Consider the following 20,187-nt stretch of genomic DNA (forward strand, 5'->3'; position numbering starts at 1 on the left):
ACACACAGCCATTAACTGGCAAAAGGTGAGGTTTCAATTCAGGTCTTTCTGACTTAAATGCATATACTCTCTCCAACATGTTGAGTGACTCAAGACAAAACATATTTCAAGGCAAACAATTCTTTCACGATGTAATCAATCTTTGCAATTCAGTAGATTTCTCTGAATCTTTTACAGCTCTGAAATTAAAACAATACTGGCCTAGAAGTGAATACAGCTTGATTGAAAGATGTGTTTGGCCGGTTAATAGCACTGTGAACAACAAGGTCCTACTGTATATAGCACAGAGAACTATATTCAATATCCTGTGATAAACCGTAATGAAAAAGAAAATATATAACTGAGCCACTTTGCTGTATAGCAGAAATTAACACAATATTGTAAATCAACTATACTTCAATAAAACAAAAAAAATAGCTACATGACTTTGGGTATGTCACATAATCTCATTAAGATAGCATTCCTTTATAGTGATCCAATTTCACAGAGCCTTTATGAAGATAAATAAAAGAATGTGTGACATATTGCATGTGCCATGTCCCCTGGCACACAGAAGGTGTTTTAAATATTCTTTCTTTAATTCATCAATTATTATTTTCCTTTTTTTTTTAAAAAAATAGAATTGCAGGTTGAGATTTCAAATTGGCAGATTTAGGATAAACTAGCAATTATTATATACGATAGAACATAGAATCTTCACATTAAAACTAAAACTGCTAAAAGTGATCTTAGAAACCACTTCTTATCCATTTATTCACCAACACTGAGTACCATGTATAGTAACTGTCCTGGGCACAGGAGATCAGCAGTGAAAAGAACAAAGTCCTGACCCCTGTGGAGCGTTAATTCTAACAGAAAAGAGTCAGGACATCCCTGGGGGTCCAGTGGTTAAGAATCTGCCTGTCAATGCAGGGGACACGGGTTCGGATCCCTGGTCCGGGAAGATTCCACATGCTGTGGGTCAACTAAGCCCATGCTCTCAAGAGTCCCCATCCCACAAAAGAAGCCACCACAATGAGAAGCCTGCGTTCAGCAGCTGGAGCATGGCCCCACTCTCGGCAACTAAAGAAAGACCATGCACAGCAATGAATACCCACCACAGCCAAAAACAACAAAAAAAAAGCAGTTGGAAAAAAAAGAGTCAGAAAATAAACACATAAATATGTAAAAAGACTATTTAAAAGGAGCAAGTGCTATGAACAGAGATAGCAAAACTCTCTCTCATTTGGCTGAGATGGAAACTACACTCCAAACCAGAGAAGGAACTTAACTGGCCAAAGACCCCACATAAAATTAATGGTATTATCTCTGCTCCCTAGACCTGCAGTTCTCAAATTTTCACATGTATCAGAGTCACCTAGAGGGCACAGATTACCCACCCCAGAGTTTATGATTTAGCAGGTCTGAGGTGGGTCCCCCAAATTTGCATTTATAAAAAGTTTCCAGGTGATACTGCTCGTCCAGGGAGCACACTTTGAGAACAGCTGCCGCTGAGGCCTACAGCCCTCCCAGAGAGGAGTGAGGCAGGAAGAGAGGAGGATAAATACCCCAAGCCCTCTCCTCCTGCCTCAAAATCCCCTGCCACCGCTCCCCACCTGCTAAACACAATCAGAACCAGAGGGCAAAGGACTCTTGCCTCCTGGAACTCAGAGCAGCACACAAGAGGGCTCTATTAACATAATTCCCTCCCACTGCTCCCCTGCAAATTAAAAGGGACCAATAACCTCCCTCCATTCCTAGGCTCTAGAAGTCTCAGGACCGCTTGTGGGTTCCCGTAACCCCAACCATGTACAGTCCCTTCGTTGAAGCCTCACAACACAGGGCAGCTGCATTCTGTTTCATGTCAGGATCCAGAGAGATATACCAGGAGACCCCAGACAGCTCCTCTAACGGTGATATTTTCAGAAACTGACAAAAGCTATTTTATTTCTTCCTATAGTAACATCTATCAAATGCAGGTCAAATATATAATCTTTTTTTATTCTGCTACATAAATAAGAATTGTGTGTGCAACTTGCAGGAACCTGCGCAGCATATGCAATGAGGTCACTCTGAACAGAGCTTTGTGGCCTGGGATGGGCATCTGAGTGACCAACGCATTTTGGGTTGCCTGGTTTCAGCACTGACGGTTCCACATCCTGGGAGACACCTCTGTCCTGGACAAACCAGGACAACTGGTCCCTCTCGCCCTGTACTCTGGGCTCCACGGAGCTCCAGCAATAGCATCACCACCGAGAATGGCTGGCATTTACTGAGCAACTTCCATGAGCCCGGCCCCAGGCTAAGTATTTTATTAGGTACATCACCTCCTTGATTTCTCACAACTACCCTACAAGCAAGTTACTATGATTAGCCTCATTTCACAGATGATAAAATTGAGGCTAAGAGGGCTCAAATAACTTGCTCAAGGTCATGTAGCCTATAAGTAGCACATCATTGACTTGCCCCTCACATAGTCTGAGATCAGAGCCTGCTCTTATAACAGCTATTGTTTCCTTCACGACAGAGCAGATGGGTCCACCTGCCCCAGACCTGATTCCATGTGAAAAACAGCCAACAACTACCCAAAGTTCATGTTAGGGAGTAAGCTCGAAAACTGCAGTCACAAGAGTAGAAATTGAGAGGGGATTTACATATTCTTTATTGCAGGGAGCACAACGAAAAATTCAATAGGGAAACCTTTGGTACTTTTGGAAAATCAGAGATAAAATTACACAGACCTTCATATTTCAGAGAGCTTCACTGGTGGCTCAGTAGTAAAGAATCTGCCTGCAGTACAGGAGACCCAGGTTCAATCCCAGGGGTCAGGAAGATCCCAGGGAGAAGGGAAAGGCTACCCAATCCAGTATTCTTGCCTGGAGAATTCCATGGACAGAGGAGCCTAGCGGGCTACAGTCCATGGGGTCGCAAAGAGCCAGACACGACTGTGTGACTAGCCCTTTCATTATATTTAAGAACCAAAGTCTTGCTGCAAAATCTGTGACATTCAACAGCTGCTGGTGCAAACTCAATAGCAGTCCCACCTGATAGCCTAGGTTCAGCCACTCATTTTTAAAACTCAAATGATATACCTCTGTCTTAAATCCACAGGGTGACTATCCTGTGGTTTAAATAAATTCAGTCAACTATGTCCAACCAAAAAGTGTTTTCCTAAAATACTATGTTTGCTGGAGACCCAGAGGTCCAAAGACCATAGGTCCAAGACTTTATCCCATCTAAGTGCCTAGAGGTGTGGCACCTTCAGCGGCTGAGCCCCCAGTGTGCAGCCACATCAAAGGACCTAACTTTTGTTCCAGGACAAGTGAGGGTCCTATGAATTACCCTCCTTTGAGACTGGTATGGTTGGAGACTTATTTGGGAGTGAGATGGGGCATCTTTCTTAGAAACACAGCCCCTCTCTCCCACACATTTACAGACCTAAGAGTCTTCTAAAATTCAACATCAGGTGTTTAAGGACTTGGGACTTGGAAATGAGATGACTGCATGTGTGACTGTGGCCAAACCCTTTAATACATTAAACCATTCTCTAATCTAATATATAGGATTGTTGTGCCTGCTTCATGAGATCATCATGAGAATTCAATAGAGTCTTAGAACTCCCCGACAGGAATTCTCGTTGAAAATTCTGAAGGAAGGCTTTCCACCCAGGAATTTCAAATGGGACCTAAACTTTCCTCCTAAGAATGAATCTAGCGCAGCACCCAACACAATGTAAGCCAGAGAGAAAGGAGGAAGCAGAGGCTAAGAAGGCAGATTTCAGGCTCAAATTGCTCAAGTTCAAGCCTTGGCTCTACCACTCACTAAAACTGTGTAACCTTCGTAGCTTAACCACTCTGTTCCTCATTTTTGGTGATAACTGTATCCACTTCATAGGACTGTTATGAAGATTCTATAAGTGACAATTAGCGAAAAGCCTTTGAAAAATATCTGGCTCATTTTAAGTTCTTAAGGACACAGCAGAATTAGTTTTCCTTTTTTGGTAGTCATTTCCTCTCTTGTATTTGTTCCCCTGAGGTTCAGTTTGAATCCTTCATGCTCTGCAGATATACCCCGGTGCACCTGTGATTTTCATAACTTTGAAATCTGGTTCCCTATTATTATTCCTCTATCATCCATCATCTCACCAAATGACTTGTCATCTCCTTGTATTTCCTGCTTTCCATTCCAACATGAGCCAAAAGCTGTGCTCCTCTGTATACTCTTTTGGGTTTAGAAATTTTTATCCCAGGAGAGTGAAAATTCCCTCTGTCATATTCTAATCTGGACTAATGGAGTTGCCCTTTGAAACGAACAATCCAGGAAACTGATTCTGTTTGCTTCATCTCTAGACCTGGGGATTTCACAATTTCTTCCTTTAGAACAGACTATGGATGGTATCGAATAACAAAACTGATTCATCAGGAAAGGGTAGATTTTTAATATTTTAGCCTCCAACAAAGATCTCAAATGATTTGATTTTCTGGGGAAACAATCAAAATCCTAAAGTCAAAGACTAAAACTCCAGCTCTTGAGAAACACAGACGTCATCTCGTCATTTTACAGATGGGAAAACTGTGCCCAGGTTCACAGCATTTCTAAACATTGAAAAGATTCTGCAGTCTTATTCCTCTAGGTCAAATGTGCCTTCCACAGCCTTCAAGAATCTCTGTTATTCCTCCATGGAGTTCCCAGGGGAGAGAAGGGGGTGTGGAAAGTGGACGGATGATGGTACCTGAGAAGCCCTCCTCCATCAGGGCCCCCCATCACTCAGGCTCCAGGGCCTCCCTGCATCTGTAATGAAATTCTCTACCTTGCTTCTTCTAACCAGAGGCAGCGGTCTTAGAATTCTCCGTAGGAATCCTCATTACAAACTCTGAAAGAAGGCTTTCCATACAGAAAATAAAACCTCAATTTGTTTTGAAAGAATGATTGAGGAACAGTACATATGTTTAAAAATCCCTATAATTTGCAACAAATCTTAAATTACAAGGGTATCGCTTTTTAAGGAAATAATTTAAATGCAGAAACAGTGCAAAGAGAAGTGTAATTAACACCTATATTCTTCTCTATCAAGAATTATCAACTGAGTTTTACAAATTTTTAAGTGCATTCTCCATTTCAAATGAAATAGAATATCACAAATTAAGGCCAAAATGCCCTTTATGTAACCATCTCAATTCCATTCTCTCTATACTTATTTTGCAAAGGGCAGCCTTCCATTTTGCTTCTTATACTAACATAAACATACAGAATGTGATCAGTAATACAATATTCAATTGTTACATCCATAAAATAGGCTCTCTTTTTTCTTCCTACAGAAAAGGACGTGGCCTTGCAGATGCTGAGTTTGCTTCGTGAACCAGAAGAACATATTTGTAAATATTTGTAAATATCTCTTAATAGATGCTCATATTTTTAGTATAATATCTTCCAAGATCTTATATGCAGTGGCACAGCAAAATTCGGGCTGCTTCTGTGTATAAACAGGATTCTGCCAGTGTTGAAGGTGTCACTAGCAGATAGGCACTCCATGAGGGGAACCAAGAGGCCAGAAAAAGTCAGGCCAAGACACTACATCTGCTTCATCTCTGTGTAGTCACCTCCCTTCCATGATATCCTGCATCTCTGGTTAAATAAATCAGGAATTTATGGGAGTTTGGAGCACAAACAGATAACCTCTAATCCATTTTAACTCTGCCATTGGTGTCAGAAGTGGAACAAGCATGCCTCACTCACTGTCATGGCCAGATTTTAGTCTGAGATCAGAATGCCGAGGTAGGAAACAATAAGTAAGAGATGCCTGAAATGTGAGAATCTTTGTGAGAGGCGCGGAGCCAAGTGAAAGTTATTCACTGTTCTTCTGCCTCCAATCATTTGGACCTTGCATATAAAAAAAAGATGGCTGAGCCAAGAGCAATGAGCTCAAGGCATAATTCCTGGAAGCTTCTATATAAGCCAAAACAGTAGCCAGACTAAGAATTTTCTCCAAAGGGAGTTCAGACCACAAAAGGAGGAAATGTCAGATTTGAGCCAAAATGTACAGAATCACAAAGGGAGAACCCCCACTTAGACATCAAGGTAGGCTGGTATGGGGAAGTACCAAGATTCCTAGAGCTCCAGGTGAAAGAGGTCATCAGCAATTCTGGGGGGACAAACGACAGCTGCTGAGGTTTTGGAGTTAAGAGAAAATGAAATGGAATTGAGAAATGCTTCAGCGCTTGCTAAATCAATTCTCAGGTAAAAGTAATAACAATGTGATTCTGCATACAAGTGAATTTAAATGTATGCTGAACATTTTATGGGTGAAAAGACATAAAGATAATAAAGTAAGAAAGTTCTGACATCATCAACCTTCACTAAAAGAGTGACCAGTACAGAGAGAGGTCCCAAGTTAAACAACTAAGAAATTCTGTTTTAATGTAAACCTGTGACCGATTCATGTTGATGTATGGCAAAAACCATCACAAGATTGTAAAGTAATTATCCTCCAATTAAAATAAACAGATTAATATTTTAAAAAGAAATATCATAGGTAAAAAAAAAATTTGTTTTTAAAATACACATACATCGTTACACACAATGGTGACCTTGAAACTCTGGGATTTGTTCAGATTAACTGTACTCCTCCACCAAAAATTGTGTTCAAGGGGTCAAGTCCCAGGATTAATGTTCTACTTGGAATACATGTCCTCTGTACAGAAAATTTAAGACTTAATTGAAATGGAAAATCTGCACTGATAAGTGCATCCCCCAGCAAAGTTTTTTAAACTTCTGTTTGAAGCAAGAGTGCTATGGAGTTCAGTTAAGGTTTTTCCATGTTTGAGCTGAGCATCTGAGCAGTTGGAAACTGTAAGTTTCCTTTTGCCAGGAGGTTCCACAGTTCCTCCATAAATCCAATTTAAAGGGCCTCAAGACAATGCAACTCAAGTGTTCGAGAGCTGCCCTCTGCTCTGTTCTAGACAATTGTGTTTAGAGGAAGATAACTATCCTAAACTGGAGCCAACTGAGGTACAGAGAAGAGGCTGGCCATGCTCCTAGACCCTGACTATAACTGCTCATTCCTCCCACCCCACCCCTCCCCAGTCCTGGTTTGAGACATGTTAGAATCTTCTTTCAAGTCTTTGTTCTGAAGTTTCCAAGCTAAAAACCATTACCCCAACCCAGTGTACACATTTCCTGTAATAAGAAGGATAATGTAAAAGGTAAAGGATAATGTAATAATGTAAAGGATAATGTAATGTAAAAGGATAATGTAAAAGGTAAACAGAGGATAAACAGAAAATATCTGGCAAGTGAAAGAAAAAATAACAGTTAAAAGATCAGAGCTCTGGATCTGGAAATAGGAGAGAGACTAGATATGGAAACAGTTCTGAACTCAAAGCTGGTCCAGTGGAGCAGAATGAGATCCTTTACCCAGTCCTGCGTGTAGAGCTATGCAAGTTTCACGGAACCACGTGCAGCAGCCTCACCGAGACACCAAGGATATGCCCCCATCTCCTTCACAGCAGGAGGAGTGCCTGGCACCCAACCTTGCACAGCTTGCTCAGAAGGACTGAGGATGACAATGAATAAATGAGAAACTGCTCAAAAATCCAAGCCCCTGAAAGTGGAAGCCAGACAAGCACTTCCCCAAGGCAGATGAAGGGCAAACTCGAGGCATCTTGGTTTCCTCTTCCTCAAGGTCACCTTGCAGAGATGAGTCCAAAAGGGCCTGGAGTTGGGACCACTGTAAACTGGTCATCCTCCCACCTACTTACTTATAGACAACTGCCTAGACAAGTACAGTGGGGACCTTTGCAACCACCACTGCCAACACCAAGCAAATAGGCAATGTGTAAAAACAGGTACATTTCTGGAGCACATCCCCATCAGGAGCTCTAATGTCTGGTCAGCCCATCTGGATTTCATAAAACCATCCTTCCTGGAAGATTTCATGGGCCCCATCCACACATGTGTAAGTACTAAGTCTGATCCTATGGACAGTAGCCTGCCAGGCTCCTCTGTCCATGGGATTTTTCCAGGCAAGAATACAGTAGTGGGTTGCCATTTCCGCCTCCAGGTGATCTTCCTGACCCAGGGATTGAGCTTGCGTCTCTTAAGTTTCCTGTGTTGGCAAGCAGGTTCTTTACCACTAGCGTCACCAAAATACTGATTGATGTTCTTCTGTAATGACTGTACTACTGCCTCAGCAATCAAATCTAAAAGTTCAGAGAGGACATGTTTTGATCCATATAATAATTTTTATATTTACATTAAGCATTTCAATCACTGCCAACTTAATTCTCAATTTTAGCCTGTGAAAATTAAAAGGAAAAAAACTGTCTAAAAATAGGTCCAAAAGGCCTAAAATATTAAGTACTAAATTTTTTACTGGGTATCCGTATGCAATAAAACTAACAAATTTGAGCTAAATTTTATTAATACCCTAACCTACTGTTGCCTATTAACTGGGTCTTATGGAGCTTACATACTAGTGTGATCATTTTATAGTCTTACAAAAACACAGTACTTCAACTTTTAGGGTAAGGTTTATAAATTTTTCTGATGAATCTTCATATTAATTCATTTTTCACCTTCTGACTTTCATAATTTAAGATTTAAGTCAATTGTGAAACAATAAATCTCTTTACTCAAAGTCCTTTAGAGAGTAAAATCTTGACACTGAACTGACACTGGTGCCAAAATTATAAAAAGAATGAAAAGATGTGAACACACTGTAAAAGTGATATTTGTATTTTTCTCCAAGACCCGAAATTTCCTATACCATGGGTCATTTACTTGAGGTTCCTGAGGCTGAGCTCCTAACGTGGTTCTGAAAGATCTTCCATTGCTGGGAGTCAAGACCTTAGGTGTTCCCTCCCTTTGAGGGTGAGCTGAACCCAGTGACTTAACTTGAACATGGCAAGAGTGATGCGATGTCACTTCCGAAATGAGGTTGCAAAGACTGACTTCCAGCTTGCTCTTACTCTCCCTGACCCCCTCAACATCCCACTCTGGTGAAGCCAGGTACCATGCTGTGATGGAGAAGTCCATGTAGCAAGGAACCCAGATGGCCTCCCTCCAGCTCATGAGGAACTGAGGCCCTCAAGTCCAAGAGTCATGAGTAACTGAATCCTCCGAACAACCCTGTGAGCAATCTCAGGAGCAGACCCTTCCCCATTTGAGCCCAGGTGATGCCAGCCCCAGCCACTATCCTGACTGCAGCTTAGGAGAGACCCAGAGTACCCAGCTGTGCCACCCAGAGTCCTGATTCAGGGAAATGGTGAGAAGATAAAGTCACCAAGTCTTGAGGGATAACTGATTACACAGCAACAGACAACTCACCAAGCTGCCTTAGGGTGAGACTGGATTTCTGTTTTTCCTTTTAGAAAGTTGGTGCCCCTGTTTATAATAGCCAGGACATGAAAGCAACCTATGCCCATCAGCAGACAAATGGATAAGGAAGCTGTGGTACATATACACAATGGAATATTACTCAGCCATTAAAAAGAATTCATTTGAATCAGTTCTAATGAGATGGATGAAACTGGAGCCCATTATACAGAGTGAAGTAAGCCAGAAAGATAAAGACCAATACAGTATACTAACGCATATATATGGAATTTAAAAAGATGGTAACGATAACCCTATATGCAAAACAGAAAAAGAGACACAGATGTACAGAACAGACTTTCAGACTCTGTGGGAGAAGGCGAGGGTGGGATGTTCTGAGAGAATAGCATTGAAACAAGTATACTATCAAGGGTGAAACAGATCACCAGCCCAGGTTGGATGCATGAGACGGGTGCTCAGGGCTGGTGCACTGGGAAGACCCAGAGGGATCGGGTGGAGAGGGAGGTGGGAGGGGATCGGGATGGGGAACACATGTAAATCCATGGCTGATTCATGTCAATGTATGGCAAAAACCACTACAATATTGTAAAGTAATTAGCCTCCAACTAATAAAAATAAATGGAAAAAATAAAAATAAAAAAAAGAAAGTTGGTGCCCAAAAAACACTGACAGTAAGCACCTGGACCCATGCACTTAAGGGCTAATTCCAACATGCTTAAGAAAAGAAGAAATGGTGGCATCAACGTCGAGGCTATACTCACAGGTAAGCACATGCTACAACAATGCCAAAATCATTTTTTAATTAATATATTTGCATGATCAAATCAACTTTTAAAAAAACCCAAAGAGATAAATGGTCATAGAGGCATGCTGTTTAAAAATGTCTTTCTTAAATGGTAACAATGACCCTATATGCGAGACAGCAAAAGAGACACAGATATAAAGAACTGGACTCTGTGGGAGAAGGTGAGGGCGGGATGATTTGAGAGAAAAGCATTGAGACATTTTTTTATATTACCATATGTGAAATAGACCAGTCCAGGGTCGATGCATGAGACAGGATGCTCAGGGCTGGTGCACTGGGACGACCCTGAGGGATCGGATGGGGAGGGAGGTGGGAGGGGGATTCAGGATGGGGGACACATGTACACCCATGGCTGAGTCATGTCAATGCATGGCAAAAAACACTACAATATTGTAATTAGCCTCCAATTAAAATAAATTAATTAATTTTTTAAATGTCTTTCTTTTTCTCTCCCTAACATTACCAACAGCTCTTGTTTTATTCAGTTCTCTTCCAGTATACAAATAAAACACTGCAATGGGCAGCTCAGGTTACGACATCTCCACAAAACAGGACCAGGTCTCTTTGTAAGAAATAACTGACTGGATGTCTGAAACAGAAAACCTGGAGGTAAGCCTGAAGTTCCTTGTTGTCACAGAAAAGTCAGGATGCTGTCAAAGATGTCTGAAAATGGAAAAAAAGGAACTGGTTTAAAGGCGCTGTCGTTGACCTACTTGTGGCCAATTGAGCAGCAGAGAAAGGCATAATTATAGTCCATTAAAGCAAATCCAGACCATCCAAGGCCACCCGTTCATGAGGATCAAACCCTTAAGCAGTCTTTAAAACATTCTCCTTGTTGATGTTGAATCCATGAATTCATGCTTGGTTCCAAAGAGACAAATACATGACCCTTAAGCAGATGAATAATAACCATCCACCGTGATTTACAAAAGGACCAAAACAAACGGGCTTGGCATCTCATGACTGGCATTGGGACCACTGGGATAAACAGGAGTAAAGCAAAGTCGGGGTGATCTGAGAGGAACAGGATTTCCAGGGTCTTGGGAAGCTGGAGCTGGGAATGTGGGTGACATTCCCCTGGATGCGGTCGTGATGCCCAGAATGTTTGAGGTTAATAAACATTTGAAGAGCAGCACAGGGACGGCCGGGGACACATTCTTCCGGGGTGTTGACAGAAACCCCCAAAAGACAGAAAAATGCAAGGACGGAACTTTTTTCCTCACCCCTAAAAGCTGTTCATCCTGTTAGGAAACTAAGAAGCCGAAAACATGTTGTATCTGCCCCCGAGCAGGGGGCTTCCCAATTTCTACATCCTTGGCTTAATGAGAAAGACAATGGATGAATGGTCTATTCCCTCCGCTTCCATGACCAATCCAAAGCCTACCACAGCACTCCAGGCACAAAACATTCACATTCTCAAATTTAACAGACATTGCCAAATGAGCACTCAGAAAAGCTATTTCAATATTCACTACTCAACAATGAACAAAGCCACCTAATTGCTCCGATCCTTGTCAAAACTTGATAGTCTTAAACTTTTTCATTTTTGCCAAACTGATGAGAGGGAAAAGCTAGCTCATTGATTTATTAATTCACAGCCTAAAGAGCCTAAAGGGGGTGGGGGGAACCACCACAAATAAAGGCTTGTAGAAAACAAATGCGACAAACTATTTTGGAGACTGGCAAGGCTTCCAAGGTGGCGCTAGTGGTAAAGAACCTGCCTGCCAATTCAGGAGACATAGGAGACATGGGTTCGATCCCTGGGTCAGGAGGATCCCCTGGAGGAGGGCGTGGCAACCCACTCCAGTATTCTTGCCTGGAGAATCCCATGGACAGAGGAGCCTGGTGGGCTACAGCCCACAGGGTCTCAAAGGGTCAGACACAACTGAAGCGACTTAGCATGCACGCACACATGAAAGGCATAAGTAAGAGTGATGTTGTTTACTGGGTAACTGTTTCATGCCAGGAACCGAGCTTGACAATAAACAGGAATTACTTTGGCTCTTGAAGCACTAGGGCACTAGTGTGCCCCACTCACAGATGCAGAGATAAAGGTTCAGAACAGTGAAGTTAACTTATCAAGTTCATATCACAAGCCAGGAGCTGGGATTTAGAGAGTTACTCAACCATCACCACCTCCCAGTTTTCAAATCTTCCCATCACTCTAAAACATTCTCTCATGCCCACTGGCTACAAATCCCTGCTCCCATGCCCAGCCCCGGGCAACTACTGTTCTGCCTTCTATCTCCACAGAGTTGTCTTCTCTGAATATTTAATGTAATATGTAATCTTTTGCGTCTGGCTTCTTTTGTTCAATGCAATGTTTTCTGAGGTTCATCCAATGCTACAGCCTAGTATCAACAGCTGATTCCTTTTCTGATTCCTTTTTCTTGCTAGTAGTAATCCACTGGATGGATTCACCAGTTGAGGGACATCTGGAATGTTCCCAGCTTTTGGCGACCATGAAGAACGCTGCTACAAACATTTGCGTACGTGTCTGTGTTGACATATGTTTTCATCTCTGTTGGGTACATTCCTAGAAGTGGAATGGCTGGATCCTATGGCACGTGTATGTTTAACTTTTCAAAGAAACTGCCAAACTGCTTACTGAAGTGGCGTCACCATTTTTTTTTTACCAACCACCCCCCCATCCAGCCTGAAATGAAAATTGTAAGCTGAATACCCAAGAAATTGGAAATACTTTCTAACTCTTCCCCTCATGTACCAGTGAATGTGTGTATGTGTGTCAGACAGACTTTGGCAGTTTGACTCCAGGGTGAAAAATTAAGTCTAACGCTGTGGACTCGCTTCCATGAATCAGTCACCCATTGATGGTAGATCTGGTTGGGACTTTGGAGCAGCCTTCACCTGGGTAAATAATAATACCTAGGATACTCCAAGGGAAATAGTGCTGACATTTTGAAATAAAACCAGCCAGAAGGCTCACCATTTTGCCTCACCTTTTCACACACTGCCTTTTTGACACATTAATTCCCATTTTTCACAGCTGATTTCTGGCAGATCTCTTGGGATCTATGCCTTGCATCCTCACTACACCCCTCTATCTTTTTTAGCACCTGTAACTCTTACTGATAGACAATAAATAATTATTATCATGGTCATTTCTCCCTCTTCCAGGCAACGTAGAGTGTCCAGCAAGGCCACCTCCAATGCTGAAGGCCATCACCCCCACTGGTCACCCTGTCCCACCTGCACACACCACCAGGGATCCCCCGTCTCTTTGGCTGCCTCTGATTGCTCTTAATCCATAAAAAACCTGCGGCATTCTTCCTCTCCAAACCAATTTGAATCCACTTTATAAGATTTCACAAGACACTCTAACTGCTTTCTAATATCTACATGGGTACTGCTTCCTAGCCCCAATTCTGTAATGTGCCTGCAAATGCTATTACACCTGTCAGGCATGGTTTGTTTTCAATAATCTCATAGCTTTTTATTTCTTGGAATGCCACAGCCCTCCATGTGTTTACTTAGTCTTTGCTTATTTGTCAAGTGCACGAAGCATCTTTCTCCCCACTGCCCCAGAGTGCCAAGCACTTGATTTCTAGGTTAGGTAAGAGATAGAAACAGAGCAGGAGGCAGAGCCCGAAGGCAAGGAGGACAGTGTGAGGGGGGTGGTAGGAAGGGAGAGAAGACACAGGCAGTCGCTTGCCTGTTACATTGTGCAACTACTTGGTTTTCTATCTGTTCTCATTTACAGGATGTGTGCTTGGAAACAAACAAGCCTATCTTTGAATGGCGAAATGTATTAGTAACACCTGTTTCATTCCAAATCTCTTTCTAAAAGTGGCTGCAGAGAATCAAGAACTTCCCCCGCCCCCGCCAAAAAAAAAGAAGAACTAAAAATCATCACCAAAACTCAACTACTTTTCAATTCATAACTGAGCTTAACACCGATGTCCCCTTGGCCTGCGTACACACACCAATGCCAGGGCAAGTAGGAGAAAAAGCGCCCCTTCAGGACGAAGCTGTACAATGCACTCACTCTGCGTGTATCATCTTATCTAGTCTTGACAAAATCCAGCAAGGTAGCTATATTCATTCTCACCCGACAGATGAGGAGCTGGGGATTCGAGGAGTAAATAAATGACTTGCCCACGCTGGCACAGCTAGAAAGAGGCAGGAGCAGAATTCAAACTGAGGACTTAAGACTCCAAAGCTCATACTCTTTTTTTTTTTTTTGCTCAATCAGGCTGCCTCCTGAGTTAAACTCCCCCCCCCCACACACCATAGTTGCCATGAGATTCTACCATCTCGTCATTACCATAAATAAATATGTATCAGGGACCCACCACCTATATGGCACTGCTCTTGTTTCCACAGCAACAAACTCCCAGAGTGTCATGGGAGTATCCCGTGTGCAAAAGAATGATGCTGTGATGTCCTGTGATCGTGGCTCTGAAAGGTGACAGTTACACTACTACCGAGGACGCTGTCTCAGCTGGCAGTCTGGAGCCTGCAGGAGCCGCGCTGGGGCTAAGCAAGAAGAGGAGAGGAGAAAGGCAGTGGGTTGCAACCCAAGACAGTGGTCTGCTTTCGCTAGGAACATGCTTGCGATTGTTGCTGAAACAGAATTTAAGCCAGGTTTGCACGTTAATTGTTCTTTTATTAGGAACCAAATCAAGCAATCCAGGAGAGAAAGTCAAATTTGACTGTACTGCTAACGGTTCCCCAGAGGTAACGATTATCAAGTTAAACGACTACATCGCTAACAACTGCCATCACAAGTCAGTCCGTCTCAGATCCGCTTTTGCTCTCAATGTACAGATGCCAAAACCCACTAGTACATAAATGAGTGATTCCCTCATCCATTTGTTTAACTGTCTCCTTTCCTCATCCCAAACCATGTTTTTGCCACACTTTTCAGAGGCTGATTTTAAATGCTTTTCTTTTTTTTTTTTTTTTTTACCATCATTCCTTACAAAAATCATCCTGGCTCATAAAACACATCTCACAAGAAAGAAGAAGGAAATTGCCTTTTGATGACAAGCTTTCACCACTGACTTTTGGACACTATGACCAACATGTTACAGCAGAACATATCACCCCAACTGTGTACTTGGATGTAAGCTTACAAACTGAAATTGCTTTTGAGACTGGGAATTTCCAGACAAAAAGACTATGGAGAGCACACCACTGAGTTTTTAAACATATTATTTACCCAAACTTGCCAAAAGTTTTAAATCAGATTCTTTCGAAGAAATCAAACTGAGTCATATTTATACTAGATTTGGATATCAAAATGTCTCCATTTAGAAATAAAGTATGAAGATAAGTCCGTTTTTAAAAGTCAACATTTGGAGCATTCCTGCATCTATCTACAAGTGCAGCTGTTAGAAACTTGGGAGAAATAATTAACTTAAATGGTCTAGTTAGCATTAAACCAGAGAGAGGAGATACCACGGAAAATTCCCATTTTTACAAATGAGTGAGGCTCAGAATGCATCAAATCTCCAACACAAGCTAATCCCCTCTCGTTTAAGGAGTCCTTGGAACAAACGCAGCCACTTGCTAAGTACATGCTACACGGGGTCTGCAGAGAAGCCACTCTGCTCAGGAAAAATCAAAAGAAACATGGTTCCCTAACAGCAGATTTCTTCCCAAACTGCACTCCAGGATTGCTTTTCTTTCCCCAGCGTTCCGAAGAGCAAACAAAGAAAAGGTGCTCGCTCCTCACACTTCTCTAAATGTTTTAACAAAAGGCTGCTGAATAAACACATTACTCATTTAAAAATTGAAAAGAAGTTCTATTCCGGAGATGAAAGCAACTAGATTTGCATTTTAACAGTTGTGGGCGAGCGCCACCTGGCGGGAGCATCCGGAACCGGCGTGCTTCCAGCATCCGGCAGCTTCCCAAGCCCAGACGGTTTTCACCGCACGCTGCCCAAGAACGCTGCGAGACCCGTGGCGGAACATTTTTGATATTGATTCTCGCGGAGGGAACGTGAGTATCACTCACGGGTGGCAGGCCGCCCAGGCCCTGGAGGATAGTGAAATGTAAGTCATGAGTGATGCTTGGTCCCCAGGAATGCCCCCAAGCACCCTCCTTCCTTCCCTGCCCTAGCACACCTACCACAGATCTGAAACGAGGGAAACAGATTGTGCACCATCTTCAGAATGATGTGCGGCCGTCCCTCCTCTCTTAATGGTTAAGCCAACCTTTCAGCTTCACACACCTCAAAAGAAGTGCCCTAGTCACCTAACTTCCCAGCCACGAAGCAGGCTGTCCCCCTTCGCATAAGTCCCAAATTCAGTTTCCACTTTGGAGTAAGGAAGACCCCAATGCATTTCCCAGGGAAGGTCACTCCAGCGGCTCTTAGCCTCGGAAGCAGCCTATTTGAGGAGATTACACTGCCCACGGTTTCTTTCTCTTTCTCTTCGCTTTCAGCGTGATAATAGATAGGCACCGCGGCTAGTCATCAATTCAAAACGCATCTTATCCTAAGTCCCACCTGCTCATCTCTGCCTGCCCCTGTGATCCCGGCAATCTCCCCTCTGCGTGGTCACACCTGAGCTAATTGGTGCTAGGAAACTTCAAAATGATTCCGAACTTGGAAGCATACCTGCACCACTTCCTCCCTTCTCTCCTTCCCCCACCGCCTACCCTTTGGGGGGCTCAGGGCTGGAAGCTGCCTCCGGTGGGGTCTGGGATGTGTAAGACCCCACCCATCCCGGGTCCTGCTGGCCTCCGGTACAGGCCAACTTCCCATCAGGAGGCCGCCAGGGTGATCCCACACACACTAGGGGAACTACGTCTACTCGCCTCCTTCCCACGGTCAAGCCCAAATACGAGTCCCCCAAACTTTTCTGGAGCAGACACGCTCACAGGTCAAAGCCGCGACACCGAAAGGGCCTTCACAGGGGCGCCCGTTTACTTGGGATGGAAACCACGGGGTAGGAAGGAGGGCTCGCGGTCTCAGTCTTGAACACGAACACCCCCGCGGTGCTTCCAGCGGCGTAAGGACAAGCTCAGGGGCGCAGCATGGTTAGAGCAAGTCTGGAGCCGCCTGGATCTCCCGAGTGAAAAGAAAAGCCACCTCCCTGGCAGCCTCGGCCTGCTGGCGACCAGTCCTCCCCACGAAAAGCGCGCGCTGCCCAGGAAGCTGCGGAGAGAGGACGCTCCCCCCACCACCACCCCGGGCGTCGATGCCGCTTCTCATCTCGCCGCCCCAAACACTCGAGTGACAGATTCCGACAAGTGGGAGGCGGCGAGCGGAAATATTCTCCGCAGCCGCAGAAAGTTACTCGAGCCCGGGGACCGGCAGGAAAGTAAAGCGGAGCACTTGACCGAACGCGGCCGGCCGAGGGACGCCGAGGGCCGGGCTCGCTGGCCCGGGCGCGCCTGGACGAGGCAGCCCGCGGCTGCAGGCGGGGACCCGGGCTCCGGCAAACCCCTCGAGCCCGCACAACTTTCTCCGCCCGGGACCCAGCGGCGGACGCCGGGATGCGCCGGGGAGGGAGCGGGGATCGGGGGCGCACTCACCTGCGGCGCTCTGCGCCCGGGCGCCGGGCAGCGGCTGCAGCTGCAGCCGCAGGAGCAGGCTGAAGGCGAGCGCGGCGAGGTTCGCCATCCGGGCGGCAGCGGCTCAGCCCCTTCCCGCGGGGGCTGGGGCCGGGACTGGGGCGGGCGCGGGGCGGCCCCGCATTGCCGGCGCGGCCGCAGGCGGTGCGCGCCGCTGGGCTCCAGGAGCCGGCGCCGCTGCGCTCGAAGCCGAGGCGCGGCGCGAACTGAGGCGGGAGGCTGGGCGGGGGCGGGACGCGGGGCGGGGGGCGGTGTCCCCGGAGTCCTAACGCCGCCGCCGCCGCCCGCCCGCCCGGCGCTCCGCCTCGGCCGCGCACACACCCTCGCGCGCACGCCCGCGCCTCGCACACGCCCGCGCCTGGCCCACGCGGGCTCCCCGCGCACCCTCGCCCGGCCAGCCGGCTGGGGGCCGCTAGCTCGCAGAGTCACGCGCCTACACGCAGCGCCCCCGCACCCATTCTCCCCGCGGGGTCTCGCCTCTTCGCCCGGGGCCGAGCCGCCGCGTGCACCGTCTGCCCGGCTGGGGCGCAGGTATCGGCCGGCGGTGGCGGGGAGGGAGAGGGAGCTGCCGTTTGAACTCGGAGTGGGCGAACAGGTGAGTGGGGGACGGGTGCGAAAGGGGGGAAGGCGGAGGCAGCCGTCTGGACTCAGGATGGGGAGCCAGGTGAATGGGGGTGATGGGAGGGGCCTCTGCCCTAAACAGAAGCAGGTGTCCACTAACGAGGGTCTCCGGCACGCCCTAAGATGAGAATTCCATGCAAGAGTCGTCACCGCACCACCAGCACACACAGATACGCACGCACATACACACACACACACACACACACACACACACACACTCTTCTGGGTGCATCGGTGCACCGCAGTCGTCCCCCACCCACCTCATCAGCCTCCCAGGTACCCCTCTTATTCACCCACACCTCCCTCTTTTCGCCAGCCCCAACTTGAGAGGGGGGCGAAGACTGGCCGTGAGGCATCCTAGCCTCTTGCTGCCTTCGCCCTTCCCCTTTTTCCGGAGACAGAACCCTGTAGCTTTTTCCTATTTCTTCCCGGTCTGAACAAAGACCCGGTTGAGGCTGAAAGCCTAAAAGCCATCGATCAGAGTCCGGGCTGTCCCTTGCAGCCCACAGGCAGCGACTCTGCCCTCCTGGGATCAGGGGCTCTCATGGAAGACACCAGGTGCTGCTTGGTCCTGGCTGGGGGCTTGGGTTGTAAAAGCCAGGAGAAGGGTCTCTGGGCAAAGCTCAAGGGATTCACACTCTGTAAACCTGACCAGCCCCCTACACCCCACCCCATCCCTGGCCTCATCTTGTTGGGATTCCAAGGATGGGACTGGACAGACTGTTGGGGAGAAATACAAAAGTCAGGCATGGCTAAGGGGGCTCTGGATTGAGTTGCTATGGCAGAGAACACAGTCTCTCTCCCCTGTACCCCAGTTCCCACTAGATGCAGTGGGACACTTGCCTTGAATGGAGACCCATTAACTGCCCCCACACACACACTGCACTTGTAATCTCAGGCTAATTCTCCCACTCCTGTCTGGCTCTCCCACCACCTTCAAACAGTGAAGGGCTTAGACTAGGTCGTGGACTAGCCAGTGCTCATCTGTGGGGAGGCCCGGGAGTGGACCAGCTGCCTCAGAGACAATAATTCTACAGATTTCGACAGGGCACTAAACCATGTGCCTAGGGGCACAGAGGTGACTGGGTCTCAGGACAGCTAGGTTGGGAAGATCCCTTCTACTCAGAGCTAAACAGCTGACTACAGCATCCGTCAAACCCTCATCCAAGGTTTATCTCAGGCAGAGGAGTTGTTAGCAAGGCCTGACCCTGGCCCATGACCTGTGACTCTGGACATGGCTGATCCCAGGGCTTGACCTGGGAAGCAGGAGATTTCTAAGCCACTAGGGAGCTTCTGATTTCTTATAACTTGTCCTGGCTCCCTTTGGCTCCTCTTCATGCCCACTCTCAAACTTTCTGGAAAAGTACAAAAACGCATTCCTCAATAGTGTCTTCAGAGCACAAGCCCTCCCATATCCACACTCTAAAGGTGCTATATTGCTGCCCTAACCTGCTGAGTGGGGTTCACGTGGCCCCAAAATAAAACTCTACTCCAGGGACTTCCCTGATGGTCCAGTGGGTAAGACTGCTTTCCCAATGCAGGGGGCCTGGATTCGATCCCTGGTCAGGGAACTAGATCCTGCATGGTGCAACTAAGACCCGGCACAGTCAAATAAATATTAAAAAAAAAAAAAAAAGCTCCACTCCCAAGGTAACCAAGCTGGCAAGCAGGACCATCACCTGCCCTTGTCACTGGACTGTCCCTGCCCCTGTTGAAGCCAGGGCTCTCTGTGTTTTGCTTGCCACCCTCTGCCTGGAAATTGATCCCTCTATTTCTTCAGGAGCCAAACCCACCACCCAGTAAGACTCTGACTCTGGTCCCACCACCGTGCCCTCGCACCTGCCGTTCCCTCTTCCTGGAAGGCCCTTCCCTGTATCACCTCCCCGAATAGCTCCTTAAATGACTT

General features: G+C 46.1%; 1 protein-coding gene across 12 annotated transcripts in view; it reads right to left on the reverse strand.

Moving 5' to 3' along the window:
* PTPRT (protein tyrosine phosphatase receptor type T) overlaps nucleotides 1-18,250 on the reverse strand; it is a 1,113,287-nt gene extending 1,095,037 nt beyond the window's left edge. For all 12 annotated transcript variants that reach the window (XM_043479842.1, XM_043479836.1, XM_043479841.1 and 9 more), the window contains exon 1: nucleotides 17,622-18,250. In XM_043479842.1, coding sequence (XP_043335777.1) covers nucleotides 17,622-17,709 — 88 coding nt within the window. In that variant the 5' untranslated portion in view covers nucleotides 17,710-18,250. The remainder of the gene's footprint in view (nucleotides 1-17,621) is intronic.
* Between the last annotated feature and the right edge of the window lie 1,937 nt (nucleotides 18,251-20,187).

Source organism: Cervus canadensis, chromosome 10, assembly GCF_019320065.1.
Source record: "Cervus canadensis isolate Bull #8, Minnesota chromosome 10, ASM1932006v1, whole genome shotgun sequence".
Taxonomy (NCBI): domain Eukaryota; kingdom Metazoa; phylum Chordata; class Mammalia; order Artiodactyla; family Cervidae; genus Cervus; species Cervus canadensis.